Genomic DNA, 18,562 nt, shown 5'->3' with positions numbered 1-18,562 from the left:
CTGACCATTAGGTCCAGTCATGACCAACTCTGGGGTTGCAGCGCTCATCTCGCTTTATTGGCCGAGGGAACCGGCGTACAGTTTCCGGGTCTTAGCGTCCCCCAAATTCAGTGAGATGCCACTTCTATACCAGGAAAAAGTCAGGGGTAGGGAACCTGTGGCCCTCCAGATATTGCCATCCCTGACCATTGGTTATTAAGGCTGGAACTAAAGGGGGCTGTGGTTCAATGAAACTCAGAGGGCCACCAGTTCTCCACTCCTGGGTTAGATGTGTTAATCAGTGTTTATCATCAAACCAACAACATCTCAGCCTATTCCTGTCCTCCCATCTATAATACTCTTTTCTTTATTATGCTGTTGAAATGCTTCCAGTTTTCTCTCGCACACCTGAAATACTTGGAATACTACTGTGGGGGCATTTAATTTTAATCCCAGAGCCAGACTAAAATGTGTACGATACAAGAGAGAGAGAGAGAACAAAAAATGAACAGCCCTACCCTTCTAGACATTATTAAAATGCTAATTGCTGTGAGTGTTAAATGTTCTGTGTTTTCAAATATGTGTCAAAATATCTGCTTTGTTTTAAATCTTTAAAGGAGTAAAAATCAGTGTGTAAGTAGACTAACTAAGGAAAGAGCAGCCTTAGAGCACTACCTAGGAAATTTTCAATTATTCACATCCTTCATTTGGGAATGAACTCTAGAGGACAGGATAACTACCATTGTTTTGGCTTGCATACAAACTTCATTCAAGGGAAATTAGTGTAACCAAACAAGAGGGATTTTTGTAGCTTAGAAGCCTCTTTTGTGTAAATACACACATGCTTCTATGGATTCAGTCTTGTACTAGTGCCAAAAGGCATCGGTACAGTAGCTTGCTCACTAGAGCACAAAACAAAGGACGTTTGCATAAGTCTAGAGACCAGCCACTTAAATTATTGGTGCTATTTATGGTATGGTTAGTCCTCTTGAATAATGAGGGTGCATGTAGATACTCAGTTTACGCTAAACAATTTGAATATATGGATAGAAACAAGTCAAATTATAAAATCTAGAATCACATTTTGAAATATTGATAAGCAGGTCTGTATCTAAAATGGTGAAAATGCCGTAATTTATTATAGACTAGGGTTTATTGTGATGCATGGAAAGAATACTTATACGAAAGTGGGTAGGAATACATCAAAACCATTTGATACAGGCAACTCGCAACTTGTGACTTACATGCATTTAGTTTTACATGCTTGACTAAATAAATTAATAAATAAATGGGATGGAAATGGAGCAGAGGGGGGGGGAACAGACGGACTTTGACAAGCCCACCAGCCATTGAATCCATTGTGTTTTGACTATATGTGATTTTGGCTTTATGTGCTATCCCTCAACATAAGTTGAGTTGCCTGTACATAGTAAGAAAATAGGAAAATTAGTATTTAAGACAAGAAGTCATATAACTACAATAAGAGATCAGAATGTGTGCATGTCTGTGTATCAAACTAACTGTATTAAAACCTGATTGAAACATTGCTAATACCTTGTAGAAAACCGAGAATAAAGTGATGGTGATTAAATAATTCTTGCTTAATAAATCATGGTTTATTAAGCTGAGAATGAAAACTATGTCTGCAGTCTCTGTGCTCTATGTGAACATGCTTCAGCACTAAGGGATATTGGACCACTCTGTTGGAAGTGGGAGCCAAATTCCCACTGTTCACCTGTTCATCTGAGGTCAGGAACATAAACCACAGCTGTTGACAAAATGTAAAAAGAGAAGAACATGACAGTGAAAATTGTTTAGAAATGATATTTACATTCCCACTATAACAATGGAAAATCTATATATTGTCATTGTTATCATTGTCAAGAATTTCAATTACACTTTTAAATGGATATAATCCTGTCTGTGTCTTATCTCTTCCTGGCTATTGTAATCTGTCTGTGGCAGAGCTTGAACTAAAGCTCTTGTCCTGCTGTATCCAGCATGCCATATTGGCTCTGTCTATATCGAAAAAGGGGCAATGCAAGAAAAAATGAGTACATGCCCTGCTCACACAGCATCTCATACCCCTGCAGGGTATATGTGGCACATATCAGATGTTGTGGAAACAGAACAGGTGTTGGACAGATGTGCTGATACAGCTCTACACTTATTTTGTACTGAGTATTTTAATAGTGAAGAAGCCATTTCATAGCAGCATGTGTGTTCAGTAGATTCTTCATCCCCTCCAGGTTCCCAATCCACAGGTCTCATACCTTGTATTTGTGACATATGCTGTTCAAGTGCAGCAGTGACTTTCTGCATATGTACATCTTACTCTTTTGTTACATGCTTCTGTTGTATTATTTTAATTTAAAGCATTGCAGTATTTTTGAATGCATTGTTTTAGATGATACTGTGATTTAACATTTTTGCAAGTTGCATTGAGTAGTGCATAAATGAATGAATGTGCTGCAGAAATGTGACATAGATTGTGTAATGCCGTAATAACACTTTAGACAAATGACAATTGAAAGGTAGCCTGCAGAAGATGCTAGAACAGCTTAATTGTTCCACGGATCTCTGGTGCAGATTCTTAATCCAGAATTATGCTTTATGCCAGACACATGGAAACTTTTTACCATACATGACTTTTCCTCCCTGGATGAGGAAGGCTAAGGGCAATCCAGACGTCCATGTACAAATTGTTTTACCATTCCCAGCCTTGTCTGCTAGAACCCTGCTTAAGTATATAGGACTTTCCTTATTGATATCCAGAAATGGAAAAATCCTGGCCTGGTTTTCATCACAGGATATGGTCATATAGTCCACCAGGCTACTTAAGCCCCACCACTTTCCCATGTAGAAAATTAGGTACTGACATAAACATATAGCCTTAGCTTCTCAGGAAGATTCCCTGAGTAATTCCTAATTCCAGTAGTGATTATTTTTCTTTGATTATATGTCCCATTTCCAGCAAATGTATAAAGAAGCAGAATATATTATAAAGAATGGCATATTAATTTTTCTTATTTAGCCATAAATCATCATGAATGGTTTTGTGATATGTAACATTTGAAGAGCTTTACTGTAACATTCCCAGTAGCATACAGCTTTCTTTTACTTGGCTCGAACCTTAATTTTGGCTTGAATGTTTATTCTGGAAGTAGTTAAAAACAGCAGGCCACTTCTACTTCCTTCAACATTTCGTTGTCATATGTGACTGGGATGAGGCTTTGCATTTTACTTGGTGGGTTACAAATTTTGTACCCTCTACTTTGGCATATCTCAGGCTATACCTTTAAAGCACATTCAAAACATTATTTTCCTCAAAGAAGTCTGGGTACTGTAGTTTACCCCTCAGTGAGTTACAATTCCCAGCTATCCTTAACATACTGCAGTGCCCAGTGCCTTGAAGGAAAGCACATTCTTTCCTTCACAGTAACTCTACCCCTACATAGTCCACGTCCAGCAGAGGTGTTTTGTTTGGGTTTTTTTTTTAACCCTGTGCCTTTTTCTCAGAAAACATTATTCTGTTTAACATGAAAGGTTTTGACTATGTCAAAAAGAAATGCTTCCCAAGGTTATAGCTGTTTAATGGGAGGGAAATGGCTAATTTCTATCCCTTTAAATTTTGTGGTGGAGAAAATAAGGTGCTTTGATCTTTAAATGACAGCTTCCTGAATCATTATAGTGAGTTAGTTAATCTCTCCCAGAAGCTGCCCTATTCTAGCTTCCTCTTGGGCACTCTCTTTCTTAGTCTTCACACTGAGCTTCAAATCAGTGTACTGCTGTTGTCAACACCAAAACATTGAATGTGCCCTCTTATTTTCATACATTACTAAGCTCTCACCTTAAAGATCATCCAACTTAGTAAAGAACAGCAGAATCAGGCACGGCAAGGTATTATTATTATTATTATTTAAAAAAACATTTACAGTTCTGTATTTTTATTGCACAAGTCAAGAACTTTGTTGTCCTCCCTACACAAGATGATCACTATTCTTTTCTCTACTCTGGAGACATTTTGCTCACTATGGCAAGGAGATCCAAAGAACTTCCATTTTTGACTTGCATTTCTTAAGCAGCAGAATCCACCACCTTCCCCATAGCAGATGGCAAGCAATTTTACAAGTCTGAAAAGATGGAAGCTTAAAAAAGCAATTATGAAGTGGCACAATGGTTTGCTTGAACAATAGCAACAAATGAACAAGCAACAAGGTATGCCTAAGCCCTCAGGTGAACAAAGAAACACCGGAAGCAGCCATATATTAAATCAAATCATTGTTGACTCCGTATTGTCTAGCTAAGTATTTTCAACACCGACTGGCAGCCAGGGTCTTCCCTGAAAATGCCTGGGATTGAACCCAGGAGCTTCTGCATGCAAAGGATGTACTTTACTACTGTGCTACAGTCATTCCCATAGAAATTAGCATTTTGCATCCAGGCCTGTCATATTAGAGGGCACTTTTATAGTCATCAGCAGAGGAGTTCATAGAAGACATTTTTAAGTCTCGGGAAATCTGAAAGGTTTGACTAGCTGCCACCTGCCAAAATGGACTTTCCTACCTGTTCCTTCCTGCTGTTGCTCCCTCACTTCTTGGAAGCCTGTTCAGTTCTGTAGAACGGTGTTCAGTGTAGCATGGGCAATGCAGCTGTAGGGTTGGAGGAAAACCAGCAGAAACAGACATCCAGCCCCTTTGCATGAGTGTAAACACCTTCTGGTTGACTCTGCTGGATCCAAACCTGTATGAATTACATTTTAAAATTCTTTACAGGTTAAGACAAGATAATTACAATAAATGTATAATTTCAAGAGAAGTTTTGTTAAGTAAGTGAAGTACCAAATATACTCAAGCCACATATTATCAAGGTAGATCCATCTCAACTTAATATCTATCAATAACAGAAGCACATAGCTTTCAAAAATCACTACATAAGTTTCATACACAGTGTCACCAGTCATGGCAGGGCCAGAAGTTCTGAGGTTGATGTTAAGAATGGATTTGCCAGTTTTTGTTTTTCTCAGTTACTCAATTTCCATTCTTGGGGGCCAGTTCTTCACATTTCTGCAAGAATTAGCAATTCAGGGTTTTTTAAGTGCATAAAAATTCATCAACATCTTATTGAAAATTTCTCTGAATATACACAGTTTTGCAAATAATGCCCCTAATATATGCATTTTATACACACATTCCCCCAAATGCACCATTTTGTACACATTGTTTGGTTGAAGAACTGCGTCTTAAAATTCAGAGAACTGTGAATTTCAAAGGATATCTGCGATTCAGTTTGTGTATTCTTTTGGAAACTGCATACCAGGAAGATTGGCATTAAAATCCTCACCAAGTTGGATTTCTTCTACGTCCTCACTGTGAGTTGGAACCCAGCATACTGTATCCAGAGGGCTTTTTGAGCAGTGCAAAAGCATTTTCTTCTGTGCAGACCTGCAATTGTTTTTCCTTTGCAGGAAGAGTTTTCTGTAGCTAGCGTTTCTCCCTTTTTTGTAGAGATTGTAGCACACTCCATGCTACAATGGAATAGTTGCCAGTGCCAATTCTGTAACAAGTTCTCTTGGCTCACAAGCACTTGCTCTTTGATAGACATGAAAGAGCTATCTGATCAGATTTTGGGCGCCTGCCCTAGAAATGTGGAATGGCTGCAAGGCACTCAAGTAGCATGATTAATTAAGCTTTATTTTAAATGACTCCTGTAGGGGTTGACTAAAGCAGGTGGCTTAATAGAAGAGGGTGTTTGAGAAAGAGTCCTTTTTATACATCTTAAAAATAGCTTCTGTGATGGATGCTAGAAAGAGCAGATCACAGAAAGGCTATAGCCAGTCTTTAACACTCCTTCTAAATGAATGAAGGTTGACATCACAGGACACTTGGCAAATGAGGACCGGGGGGGGGGGGGAAACGACGGCAGATCTCGATAGTAGCTTTTGCTGTTCACCATCACAAGACACTGAGAAAAATATCTGAGGCTTTGGTGAGTGTTTTCTTCCAAGCTGGTTTCACCAATCATAATTAGGTAGAGTGAGATGATGTCCAAGTAAATCTGCATCCCCAGTTCTGAAGGAGTAGCTGTGCTGTTGCCCAGCAAAACAAAAATGATGATACCAGTGGCATTTTGAAGATACTAAATATATTGTGGCAAAAGCTTTCATGTGCATGAAGTAGTTGTGCAGGTATAAGCAGCTTCCTGCAGCCTTGTACCCTGTAAATGTTCAGGACCACAACTCCCACCAGCTCCCCATATCATGACCGATGGCCAGGGATGTTGGAAGATGTAGTACAAAACACCAGGCAGACCCCAGGCTAGGGAAGGTTGAAGTAGGGGAAGAAGTTTCTTTCTTGTTTCTCCTACAAAGTGAAACCAAGACCTGTGTTCTTAGATGGGGAATACTTCAGCAGAATGGAACAGTGCTGTATTTTAGTGCAGGGCAGCTTATTAATAACCAGCACACACCTGCTACTTTCAGCTTCTGTTCACATCCCTTCCAGGAACATAAAAGCATTACAGTTTTCTGTGGTCTTTCTTGTTTACATCCTCCTTTTACAGTCACCTGATTCTCGGAGAGGAATGGTCAACTGCCACCTTGGGGTTTTAGATGTGCATTGTAATACGTGTAAGGTGTAGCAGGAAGAAATATCTTTTCTTTCATGTTGTAAATTACAGCATAATATTGCCTTGCTTGGATGATTTTACACTGTTTCATTAGGGAGGATGAAGATAATGCAAATAACTAGGATGGATTCAGTTCTGCCTCCCCCTAGCTTTAGATTTGTTTTTTTGTGGTGTTTTTTGTCATTTACTTTCATGTTGTGAGTTAGCAGTAACAAAACAAAAAAACCGGAATAGGAATTTTTAAGCCTTGCCAGAGTGAAATCTTTTCCACGACGATACTGTTAAGCTGTTCCTGCTCCTGTGATTTAAAAGTTGCAGTTAACAATGTTTTCTTTAATACTGTTCCAAGTTCTTTTTACCCAAGACCTTCAGTGTTGCTAAAAAAGTTCTGCGGCTAGGTGCCTTACAAGTATCACAGCCTAAAAAATTAACGAGTTCTTAGCGCCTGGCATTTATTTATTCCCTGGTGGTTTTTGAAATCTGGCCCATTTATATATTGGATATATTTTCGACTGTGAAATTACTGATCTAAGAGTGGTCGGAGTCAAGAATTGTTTGAGGACTAGGAAAAAGATCTTTAATAATTCTGTTAAGATTTTATTTATTTTATAGCACTCACATTTTACCAGCTGATTGACATTAATATACTCTATAAAGCAGGGATGGGAAATCTGTGGTCCTGTGACTATAGCTGGACTCCAGTTCCTATCAACTCCAGTGAGCATGGCCGATGGTCAGGGATAATGGGAAATGAAGTCCAGCAACCTATTCAATTAAATTATAAATATTTCATTGATAGTTTACAAAGGTATGTAAATTATAAATGAAACGCTGAGTATAAAATACTCAATCTTCCCTCCTACTTTGTACTAACATATTTCTCAATATTGTTCATATGTGGCCCTTAATAATATCATAATAGATAATCTTAGTTATTTTAGTTGGTTAGTGTCTAACATTACTCATAGGTAACGTCAGTAAATTGTTTAATTATTAATTATTTGATTAATGATTTGTTAATATTATTTTTATTAAGGCTATTCTGTTTACATATTCTGTATAGCGGAAGAATGATTAATACAATAATGTTGATTTAAAGAATAAAAAATATAAAAAGAATAAAAAGAGTATATAGCATATGGATGAATAAAAGCATATTCCACTGCCCATCTCTGTGTTTGATCTTTCAAATAATAAACAGCTAGGTTCCCTTTGTTTCACATTTTACTATGGGGAGGACTGTGTCTTATGTAGTCCAAAATAGATGCCACCCTATGGAGTCTATTTTAAATCTGTACACCCTAATGGCTGCTCTCTATAGGGAGGCACACATGCCCCCTCCATACGTTGAAGGAATACACAGAGAGTGATCATAGGGTCGCATGGACTAGCCCCACCCACAGCCATTGTTATGCACTTTGTCAGTGCTTCCCTGATTAATGTTGCCTGGAAGACATATCCATGTGAACAGATGTACATGTAGAGAACTATTACATATTAGGAGGAATTAGGAGGAATCCTAACATGACAGTGTGGGTGGGGCTAGACCATGCAGCTTCTTGGTGAAGTGGAGGTGCCGCTGGTCTTCTCCCACCCTTATTCCCAATGTAGATCTTTATTTCTGCCTTGTTCCTGATGTAGATCTTCACTCACCCCTTCTTCCCTGGTGGGGAGGCTGCTATTTTGTGGTTCACTTCAGGTGCCAAAATGTCTTGGGCCGGCCCTGGTGGTAGCATGCTAAGATCCATGGACTGCTGACAATTCTTCTTCTCATTTTTTTACATGGCCATATAATGTGAAATAGCGACCTGAAAATGATTGGGAGCAAATGCCTAGAATAGGCCATATTAGAAGAAAACATTGCTGTCAGAGCTGTGCTAATTTGAGAGTTGTTGTTTTTTTTTTTAAATCTTGTAAAATTCTCTTTCTTTAAAGAAAAAAAAACCTTTATTTTTTTCCAGGTTTCCTGGAAGGCTCCTTTCATACTGAATGGAGAAATACTTAGTTATGAGATCCGCATGCCAGACCCTCGAATCACCCTTACCAGCAACTTATCATCTTCAATGAACCACGTAGTAACCAATCTGATCCCTTTCACAAACTATTCAGTCACCATAGTGGCTTGCTCTGGTGGCGGTGGCTACATTGGAGGATGCACAGAAAGTCTGGCTACATATGTGATGACTCATCCAACCCTCCCCCAAGGCATTAGTCCATTGTCTGTGACCCCAATCAGTGAATCATTTATTGCTGTTTCCTGGCAACCACCATCCAGGCCCAATGGGCCCCACATAAGGTAATGTAAATAGCAACATATGCAACTTAATGAAAATATGGGTCTCTACATATGCCCAGAGAGATTGTTTTTAAGCTGTGGTCTCAGGAACCCTAGGGTTCTTTGGAAGGTTTCTAGGGTTTCCTGAAGTAAAATGTTCCATAATGGCAGAGAAGACTGCTGGCCCACCACGGGACCAGGGAGATGTTGAGTATTTCTGTGGGATATTTTCTCATCATTTGAGGACTAGTAGGCTTCTCCAGGGCCCTGAGATGCTTCCCAATATAATCCATAAGGTGTCCTGTGGCAGACAAACCAGCCTAGAACAAATTGTAGTTCTAGATTTGTACACTATGAAAGCAGAATTCCCATTTGTGTGTTATCCTTTTTGCGATGTGTTTTCTGTCTTTAAGATGGTTCCATATGTTTCTGTAAGTTAAGCCACCTGCACTTAGATCCCAAAGTCTTTTGTTTTGAGTTGATGTTGGCCAACATAACAATGGAGCGAGAAACAGCTGATCAAAAATGCAGGTGCGGAAGAGTTTGCCAACGCACCACATGTCTGTAGAGTCAAAGTTTCAATCTTTCTATGTTGGCTGTCTTAGACCTTCCTGCTCCTATCTACAAAACAGTTATTCCAGTGTAGACCCTCTGGACTTCAGAAAAAAGGAAATTATACATATGTTATGATATCTTATTCTCTTTCTTGCTTAATATGTAACTATGAGCCATTCCAACAGACTAATTGCATGCATTGCCGAATAATAAAATAGTCAGGTTTGGGAAGCAATCTACATTACTGTATATATTTACAGCATGATTCTCTCACCACTGGTAAGAGAAGCAACACAACATAACCTGCACCTGAAAACTTCATTTTCTTCATGGTGTGCCATGCTGCTTCCAACCAGAACAACCACTGAAGCAGTTGCTCAGCACAATGTGTTGGGGAGAGAAGAGGATAGGGCACCTGCCACCAGTGGAGGCGATTTGTACGCAGTCACTATCCAATGCTTTAAAAGATTGTGATATTTCTCATGGCTTCTACATCAAATTACAGAGAGACCAACCAGAACTAAATAATTCTGCAGGTTTTGGGAGGCGGGGAGGAGAGGATGGTTCTGTTGACATTGATAAACTAATAACATTGAAATGGTTCCTATGATGTGAAGACAGCAGCATATTTTGGCGATGTTAACTTTGGAATTCAGTTTCTCTGGTTGCTCTCTTGGGATGGAGGTGAAATTTATACAAAGAGAAACAAACTTGCAATCCACTAATGAGTTGAAATTTCAATACTTGATCTTGAGTCCCTTTACTATAGTTGATTTCAACCAAAACACTGGTCTGTTGACTGTAATAAACTGAGGGTGGCGGTGATGAACTGAGTCACTATAACAAAGCTATATTAAGAGCACAATCCACAGCTTATTTATTTCATTGTCATTCCTAAATAGCCTAATCTAAATGTGCTCCAATGCAACAATTGTCTATTAGTATTTATTTCTGAATTTTATACAGTACTGTGTATATGCAGTTTACTGTGGTTTAAAGTTCCTTCAGTTCCTTAATCTACATTGCCAGTGTTCACATGTGCATTGATTAATTATAGCAAACAAATATTTGAATGTAATCATACATATAACTGCATCAAGATTATCTGTGGGTGGAGTTTTAATACCAATGCATGTGTGTATCTGTGGGCCTTAATGAAACATCACAAAAAACAAACTGGATAATAATAATAATAATAATAATAAATTTTATTTATATCCCGCCCTCCCCAGCCGAAGCCGGGCTCAGGGCGGCTAACAACACCAAAATAGTGCGACATTATAAAAACATTATAAAAATTAATTAAAATCAAGATTGATGGCAGCCATAAAGTTTTGTAAAGGTTGCCAGAGGAGGGAGTCAGGCTGCGCCCTAACCAAAGGCCTGGCGGAACAGCTCTGTCTTGCAGGCCCTACGGAAAGATGTCAAGTCCTGCAGGGCCCTTGTCTCTTGTGACAGAGCATTCCACCAGGTTGGAGCCGCAGCCGAAAAGGCCCTGGCTCTAGTTGAGGCCAGCCTAACCTCTCTGTGGCCTGGGACCTTCAAGGTGTTTTTGTTTGAAGACCGTAGGTTCCTCTGTGGGGCATACCAGGAGAGGCGGTCCCGTAGGTACGAGGGTCCTAGGCCGTATAGGGCTTTGAAGGTTAAAACCAGCACCTTAAACCTGATCCTGTACTCCACCGGGAGCCAGTGCAGCTGGTATAGCACTGGATGAATGTGATCTCGCAGCGAAGACCCCGTAAGGAGTCTCGCTGCGGCATTCTGCACCCGCTGGAGTTTTTGGGTCAGTCTCAAGGGCAGCCCCACGTAGAGCGAGTTACAATAATCCAGTCTGGAGGTGACCGTCGCGTGGATCACAGTAGCTAGGTCAGGGCGAGAGAGGTAAGGAGCCAACTGCTTAGCTTGGCGGAGATGAAAAAATGCCGCCTTTGTAATAGCTGCAATCTGCGCCTCCATGGAGAGGGAGGTATCGAAGATTACACCCAAACTCTTAACGGACGGTGCTGGCACTAATTGCACCCCCGCAAGAGATGGGAGCTGCCCCCTCAGTCCCATATCATCCCGTCCCAGCCAGAGGACCTCTGTCTTCGAAGGATTTAACTTCAACCGGCTCCCACGCAACCATCCAGCCACAGCTTCCAAGCATCTGATCAGTGTGTCTGGGGCTGAGTCAGGATGGCCATCCATCAACAGATAGAGTTGGGTGTCATCAGCATACTGATGGCAGCCCAGCCCAAAACTCCTGACAAGCTGGGCGAGGGGGCGCATAAAGATGTTAAAAAGCATCGGGGAGAGAATCGCACCCTGAGGCACTCCACACACCAAGGAGTGGCGCGATGACAATTCCCCCCCAAGCGCCACCCTCTGTCCCCGACCAGAGAGAAACGAGCGCAGCCATTGAAGGACTGTGCCCTGGATCCCCACGTCGGCAAGGCGGTGGTCCAGAAGTTCATGATCGACCATGTCAAAAGCTGCTGACAAATCTAGAAGAATCAGCAGCCCCGACCCGCCTCGATCCAGCTGTCTACGAAGATCATCTGTTAGGGCAACCAGAGCCGTCTCGGTCCCATGGCCAGCGCGGAAGCCGGACTGGAATGGATCCAGAGCCGATGTTTCATCCAGAAACCCACCAAGCTGTTCAGCAACCGCTCTCTCAATCACCTTACCCAGGAACGGAAGATTCGAAACCGGGCGGTAATTGGATAGATCTAAAGGATCTAATGATGTTTTCTTTAAGAGCAGGCGCACCACTGCCTCCTTCAGTTCCCCTGGGAATGTCCCCGTGCCAAGGGACAAATTGATGATATCCCCCAGGAGGGCCCGCACCTCATCTGGACACGCTCTAATCAGCCAAGACGGGCACAGGACAAGAGGACAGGTGGTGGGCTTTCCAGCTCGGAGGAGTCTGTCCACATCGGCTGGGGATATCCGGTCGAAGTGGTCCAATACTGGACCCGAGGACAGTCGAGGGGCCTCCAGTTCCTTTATTGTATCCAAATTGGCAGGGAGGTCATGGCGGAGCGACAAGACCTTCTCCGCAAAAAAGCTCGCAAATGCCTCACAGCTGTGTGTCAATTTGTTATTTAAATTTGGCTGTCCTTCGAGGGACGTTAAAGACCGAATTATACTAAATAATTGCGCCGGGCGAGAGCTAGCGGATGCAATGGAGGCCGAGAAGTAGGACTTCTTAGTGGCCTTCACAGCCATCTCGTAGGCTTTCATAAAAACCCTATAAGATGTTCTTGAAGCTCCGTCACGGGCACGCCGCCATACTCGCTCTAGCCGTCTGAGGTCCCGCTTCATTTTCCGGAGCTCCTCGGTAAACCAGGGAGCCCGGTTTCTGCGGGGTCGCAGAGGGCGCTTAGGTGCGATCTCATTGATGGCTGCCAGGAGATGGGTATTCCAGCCCTCAACAAGCTCAGTCAATGAGTCGCCAGGGGGAGAAAGGTCCCGCAAGGCTTGACGGAATCTATCAGGATCCATCAGCCTCTGCGGGCGAGCCCAAATCGGCTCGCCACCTAAGCAGGGTGGGGGTGGAACGTCAATCCTGGTTTTCAGAGCGTAGTGATCAGACCATGGCACCTTCATCGAAGGAAACATGATCACATCTATACCAGCGCCAAAGATCAAATCCAGCGTGTGGCCTGCTTGATGTGTGGGGCCCGAAACAAACTGGGAGAGCCCTAGTGTCGCCATGGAAGACACCGGGTCCAGAGCCTGTGAGGAGGGAGTGGCATCAGCATGGATGTTGAAGTCCCCCAATACCAATAGGTTAGGGAACTCCAAGGCCCAGCCGGCCACCGCCTCCAGCAGGCCTGGCAGGGTGGCTGCTGGTGCGCTAGGTGGCCGGTACACCAGCCAGACAGCCAAGCTCACCTCGGAGCCCCACACTAGGCCAACACATTCAATGCCGGGGATCGATGGCGATGGTAGAGCCCTGAAAGAACAATCTTCCCGGATTAATAATGCCACCCCTCCCCCCCGGCCCACAGTCCGCGACTGGTGGAGGACGGAGAAACCTGGGGGCGCCATCTCTCGTAAAGTAACAGTATCCCCTTCGCGCACCCAGGTCTCCGTCACACAAGCCAGGTCGACCCCCTGCGAGATGAAGAAATCTCGCAGGGTGGCGGTTTTGTTGCCTATAGACCTGGCATTGCACAACACCAGTGACGGAGGTGAGTAATCTTTGCTCACCCTACCCTCGTCTCTTGGGATGGGGCGCAGATTGGAAGGGGTACGAGCATATCCGTATCTCGATCCCCTTCGCCTATGACATCTGCCCCCACCGCCATACCTCCCTCGCCCCTCCACAGTAGGAATCCCAAGCCTCATATTCGCCTCCATTTACAGAATATAAAAACAAACAAACAAACAAACAAAATTACACTGAAACAAACCAATCCCCACCCCACTCCACAATCACCCCACCCCAACCCAAAATAAACCAAAACAAAATAAAAATACATAGATAAAAACCACAGCTTATGGTGGTACAACAAATCAAAAAATAAAAACAGTTTAAAACATATAAAAACACTTCAAACAACCGCTGCAGCAGCACTAGTGTCCTCAAAAGCTGCGGCAGTGGTGAGCGTGGGCCCCGCCCCCTGGCCTGATGGAGAGTGGGCCTGCAGGGGGAGGAGCCCTCCCCCCAAACGCACGGCAAAGCGGCAGCAGCAATGTTCCGAGGCCTCCTGAGGTGGAGTCTGGGGCCCGCCCCCAGGCCCAAGATGGAGAATGGGCTTGCAGGGGGAGCGGTCCTCCCCAAGACTCACCGGCAGAGCGGCAGCAGCAATGTCCCAGGCCTCCTTGGAGTCTTTTATGGATGCAGCAGCAGCGATGTCCCTGGCCTCAATGAGGCCTCTTAAAGCCGTGGCGAAGGTGAGCCTGGGCCCCGCCCCCTAGGCCAGATGGAATTGGCCTGAGGAGGGAGAGGCCTTACACTCCAAACACTCACGATGCAGCGGATGTGTTGAGATTGTACATATTTTATTTATTTATTAGTTAGTTACATTTCTTCCCTTCCCTTCCTCCATGAAGGGTGCCCAGAGATACTAACAACCTAAAATCAAATATATATATATACAGTAATTAAAGTTACATTGATAAAACTCCCCTTCTGAAGACCTGAACGAATAAATACATATTCAAATGCCTCCTGAACATGGTCTGGGAGGTCTGCCCTGGGAGGGAATTTCAGAGCAGAGTGTATTCCCACTCTCCTTGGCATCTGCAGCAAACGGACTGAAATAAGGGCCTTGTAAACTGTAGGTTGCGGGATATGCAGAATGGCACTCCTTCAAGTACTTGAGTCCCAAATAATTTAGGGGTTTGCACACCTAGTACTAACGCTTTGAATTGTTCCTGGTATCTTAAAATGAGAGTGATGTGCTTCCTGTGACAACTCCCCTCAGCATTCTACATAGCTGCATCTTCTAGATCAGGCATGATCACTGGTAGATCACTGGACACTGAACAACTGTGGCTCCCCTTTAAAAAGCTCAACATTTTACCCCCTTTCTAAAAAAAGCTCAACAACCTTGACCTGAACCCCCCAAAAGGGGGTAGATCACTGCCAGTTTTTAAATCTGTGAGTAGAACTCAGTCTCTTGGGAGTTGGCCACCCCTGTTCTAGATCATCTTCAAGGGTGGCTCCATGTAGAATGCATTGTAGTAATTTATAAAGAAAGTTATCAAAGCATGAATTATTGTGGCCAGATTATCTTGGTTCAGGAACAATCATAGCTGAAGAACCTGCTGTTACTGGGCACAGGCATTATTTACCACTGGAGCAACCAATGCTTCAGGTGAGAGTTTGGCATCAGTGACTACCCCAGACTTTGAACCTTCTCCTTCAGGACATGTCAGCTCTCTTGAGAACTATTCACTCACAGGACCCCTCATTTTATCCATCTCAGTTTATTGCTTTTAGATGTTGGCTGACCACTGTACAGCCTCTTTCAGTTCTGGTGGGATGGAGAGGTGGAGATACAGTTGCGCCATTTTGTGTGATGTTTACTGAAGATGGAAGTGTGCCTTAGTAAAACACTGCACAAGACAAATCTTGGCGCAATCATGTGTATAATCACATCAAGCTTGCTTTTGTTGCGGTGTTTTATCAATGGCCCTGTATGCATTGGTAAAACCAAACTGTGCATGGTACAATCCTAGAATTTATTTTATAAATTCGCTTAAATTTAATCAGAAATCAGGAGGAATAAGTCAGACCTTCCATTCTCCCATTCACTCTTCCAGTCAGTCAGCATGCTGTATATTTTTACAAGATACTCCATACCTATAACCCCTGTTTTGCTATCTCACACCATACACAATGGTTATTGAACACATTCAGTCCTGATGATGGGCTCTTAGATTTCTTCCCCCACCAATATTTTCCTACAGGTCAGGGGTATGAGCCTGCTGATACCTCTATCTTGTCTGTGGATGCTGTCTTTTTGGCTACTGACACTCACTGGTATACAACTTTGAACATCAAAAATAAAGGTAGTGATGGTTACAGTAGGGCCAAGAGAATTATTGAGACAAGTAAGGCACATCCCCAAAGGTCATTGGTTTCAAGCCTGTTTGTCACAACTCTCAGTCACAATGAGCTTGCAGAAAGTTTTCGAAGCTGTTGTAATTAAACCAATTCTAGCCAGTTTAAATTTGCATTGTGGATATAGCTTCAACTGTGAATTCACTTGTACAGATTCCATTGAGCTTTTCTTCCTTAACGTGAACTGTGCTGTACTAAATTTAAGTCAAGTTATCCTGAAAGGTTATGCAAATGTTTAATGTTATAAATCATTAAATACTCTCAGATTCTTTTTTCCTAATAAAAGAAGTGTTGTGAAACATATCGTCATCCGTTTTGAAACTCATTAGGTAAGTTACAAAAAAGTCAAATCCTGAAACGTGTTTTTTTTAAAAAAAACTTTACAGTTGTAAAAACAAAATAGTGTGTGACTTTTAAAAGCAACCTGATTTTTGTGTAATAACATTAGTTGAGATAATCCCAGCGTTCTGCTTGTCTTTTGTGTTAGATATGAGCTCCTGAGACGTAAAATCCAGCAGCCACTTGCATCAAATCCCCCTGAAGATTTAAATCTCTGGCACAATATTTACTCAGGAACTCAGTGGTTTTATGAAGATAAGGGTCTTAGCAGGTGAGATTACAAAAACTATAAAAACAAATGCTGGCATTTTGTATAGACTATGCTTAATAGTTCAAAGTGTTGCTTGTGTCTCTGTGTTGTGAACATGTTAATTATGTAATGAAATATTTTTTGTCATCTCCTTCGGCATTTGCCATTATTAACACACCTGGGTTTTTGCTGTTTTGTGACTCCTGCATGTTGCGTGCAATTTTTGTTCTGTTTTAAAGAGCATCAGGCTCTGGAAAGCAAGATTTGAACTACCAGGGTAGCAGGCAAGCCATTTACACATATTTAATTTTAAAGTCAAATCATACAAGCACCGGCTTACACATTGACATGCAGGGCATCTGCGCAGCAGGGATCTGCACTGTAAATTAGTGATGTGTTTGCCTAGGAAACAAGGCTAGCCTAAGGCATTTGCTGCCTGAGGTGAAGGACAAGATGGTAGCCCTTTCCATTCTAAGTGGACTGGTAGCTGATGACAGGAGAGTGTTCTCCACCATACCTGAGGACAGCTGGCTAGCTCAAGGGTTACAGGACAGGCTTTATGACACCAATAGCTGATATCCAGTAGAGGGGAACAGTCGAAGTGCTCAGAAGGAACAGCCTGGGGAGGGGGCTGCCATTAGGGATATTGGATAATTCCAACAAAAAATGAAATGGAAGCGGAAATTTCCTATGTTTGTTTATTAGTCCTGTGTTCAGAACAGAAACCACCAGTCTGCTGAATATGATCAGTATACACTGTTGATCCTTTTACTCTGCAAATAATATTCCTTTGAGATGGAATAACCAACGACAATGTACCCAATTAATTGCATAAATTATGGGAGTGACCTAATTTTGCCATAACATTCAGCGAGAGGAGTAACATAGGATGGAATTCAACAATGTGCTAATATTATGCCAGTCAAGGCATAATTTCCAATAGGAGCCCAATGTCAGGGCTTACCAACCCTTATTATCATGCCTTTTATTCACCTCCATATAGCACCCCGTCTTCTTTTGGCACTGTAAATAAAAGATTCAGATATCCATTTCTTTCCCTACCTATGACCAAATGCTGCTGGGATTGAAGTAAATTGGAGGTGGACACCCAGAAGGGAAGGAGAAATTAAAATGCCCTCTGTGCTAGTTTCAAGTTGGAGATTGTTCTCTTAGAGTTGCCTCTAAGTTTAGGTTGCAAGCAAAAAAGGGAACATTAACATCACGTATCACGTATCTACATCACAGCTAGATATAGAGATTATCCATGGGCAGGACGTTTGAGAACAGTGTTGTAAGATAAATTTGCAGCCATTTTGTTGTTGTATCCAGAAGGAAATCTCACTGTAGGAAATACAGATGACTCTGGAGTAAGTTTGAGGAGGTTAATGAGCATAGGGAGGAAGGGGAGGATTAACTGATAGTCTGGGAATGGTGGGAGTACTGTAGACTGGCTGCCACTACAGGGATGAAGTGAAGTTTGAAAGAATACGAGTCAAAGTACAACTTAGATTAAGTATGCTTTTTTGTTAAGGGTGCAACTCTTTACCCTACCCCACCCCAAAAAGAAAGAAAAACGAATGCATCCACCTCTCCACTTTCTTTCTCCAAAAACTGCAGATGGCTGGGGGTGGGGGCATTATCCTGATTAGGATTACGGCTTATTGGAACAGGCTTTCGGTCACTCCCCACAATGCCATTTTCCCACCAAAAGGTAACCTTGAGGATGCTATCTGCCCCAAAGGTGTTATTTGTCATGCACAATTCCGCATCCACTGAGTTTATAGATGGGAAGGAGTGGGGTTCTAATTCCTAATAGGGACCTGTATGTGTACAGCTTTTATGTGTTTAGGCTCTGACCTCTGGTTGTTGTTTGAAAGAGATTAAAAGGGAGAAACAGTTTTCTCTGGTTAAAACTTTTTTTTAAAAAAATATAGTGTTTAGATGAGGCTATCCTTTCACACTCACACATTCATTCATTCAT

At 42.3% G+C, this 18,562-nt stretch overlaps 1 protein-coding gene across 7 annotated transcripts in view; it reads left to right on the top strand.

The window, feature by feature from the left end:
• USH2A (usherin) overlaps positions 1–18,562 on the top strand; it is a 425,043-nt gene that overhangs the window by 269,282 nt on the left and 137,199 nt on the right. For all 7 annotated transcript variants that reach the window (XR_014166233.1, XM_081903562.1, XM_081903561.1 and 4 more), the window contains exons 42-43: positions 8,568–8,902; positions 16,480–16,602. Coding sequence is in view for 6 of the 7 variants with exons in the window: in XM_081903562.1 (XP_081759688.1) it covers positions 8,568–8,902; positions 16,480–16,602 (458 nt within the window). In the remaining variant the exon portion in view is untranslated. The remainder of the gene's footprint in view (positions 1–8,567; positions 8,903–16,479; positions 16,603–18,562) is intronic.

This window comes from Podarcis melisellensis (assembly GCF_964234715.1).
Source record: "Podarcis melisellensis genome assembly, chromosome: 3".
NCBI classification, from domain to species: domain Eukaryota; kingdom Metazoa; phylum Chordata; class Lepidosauria; order Squamata; family Lacertidae; genus Podarcis; species Podarcis melisellensis.
The sequence above is the reverse complement of the archived record's forward strand: the minus strand, read 5'-3'. Positions and strand labels throughout refer to the sequence as shown.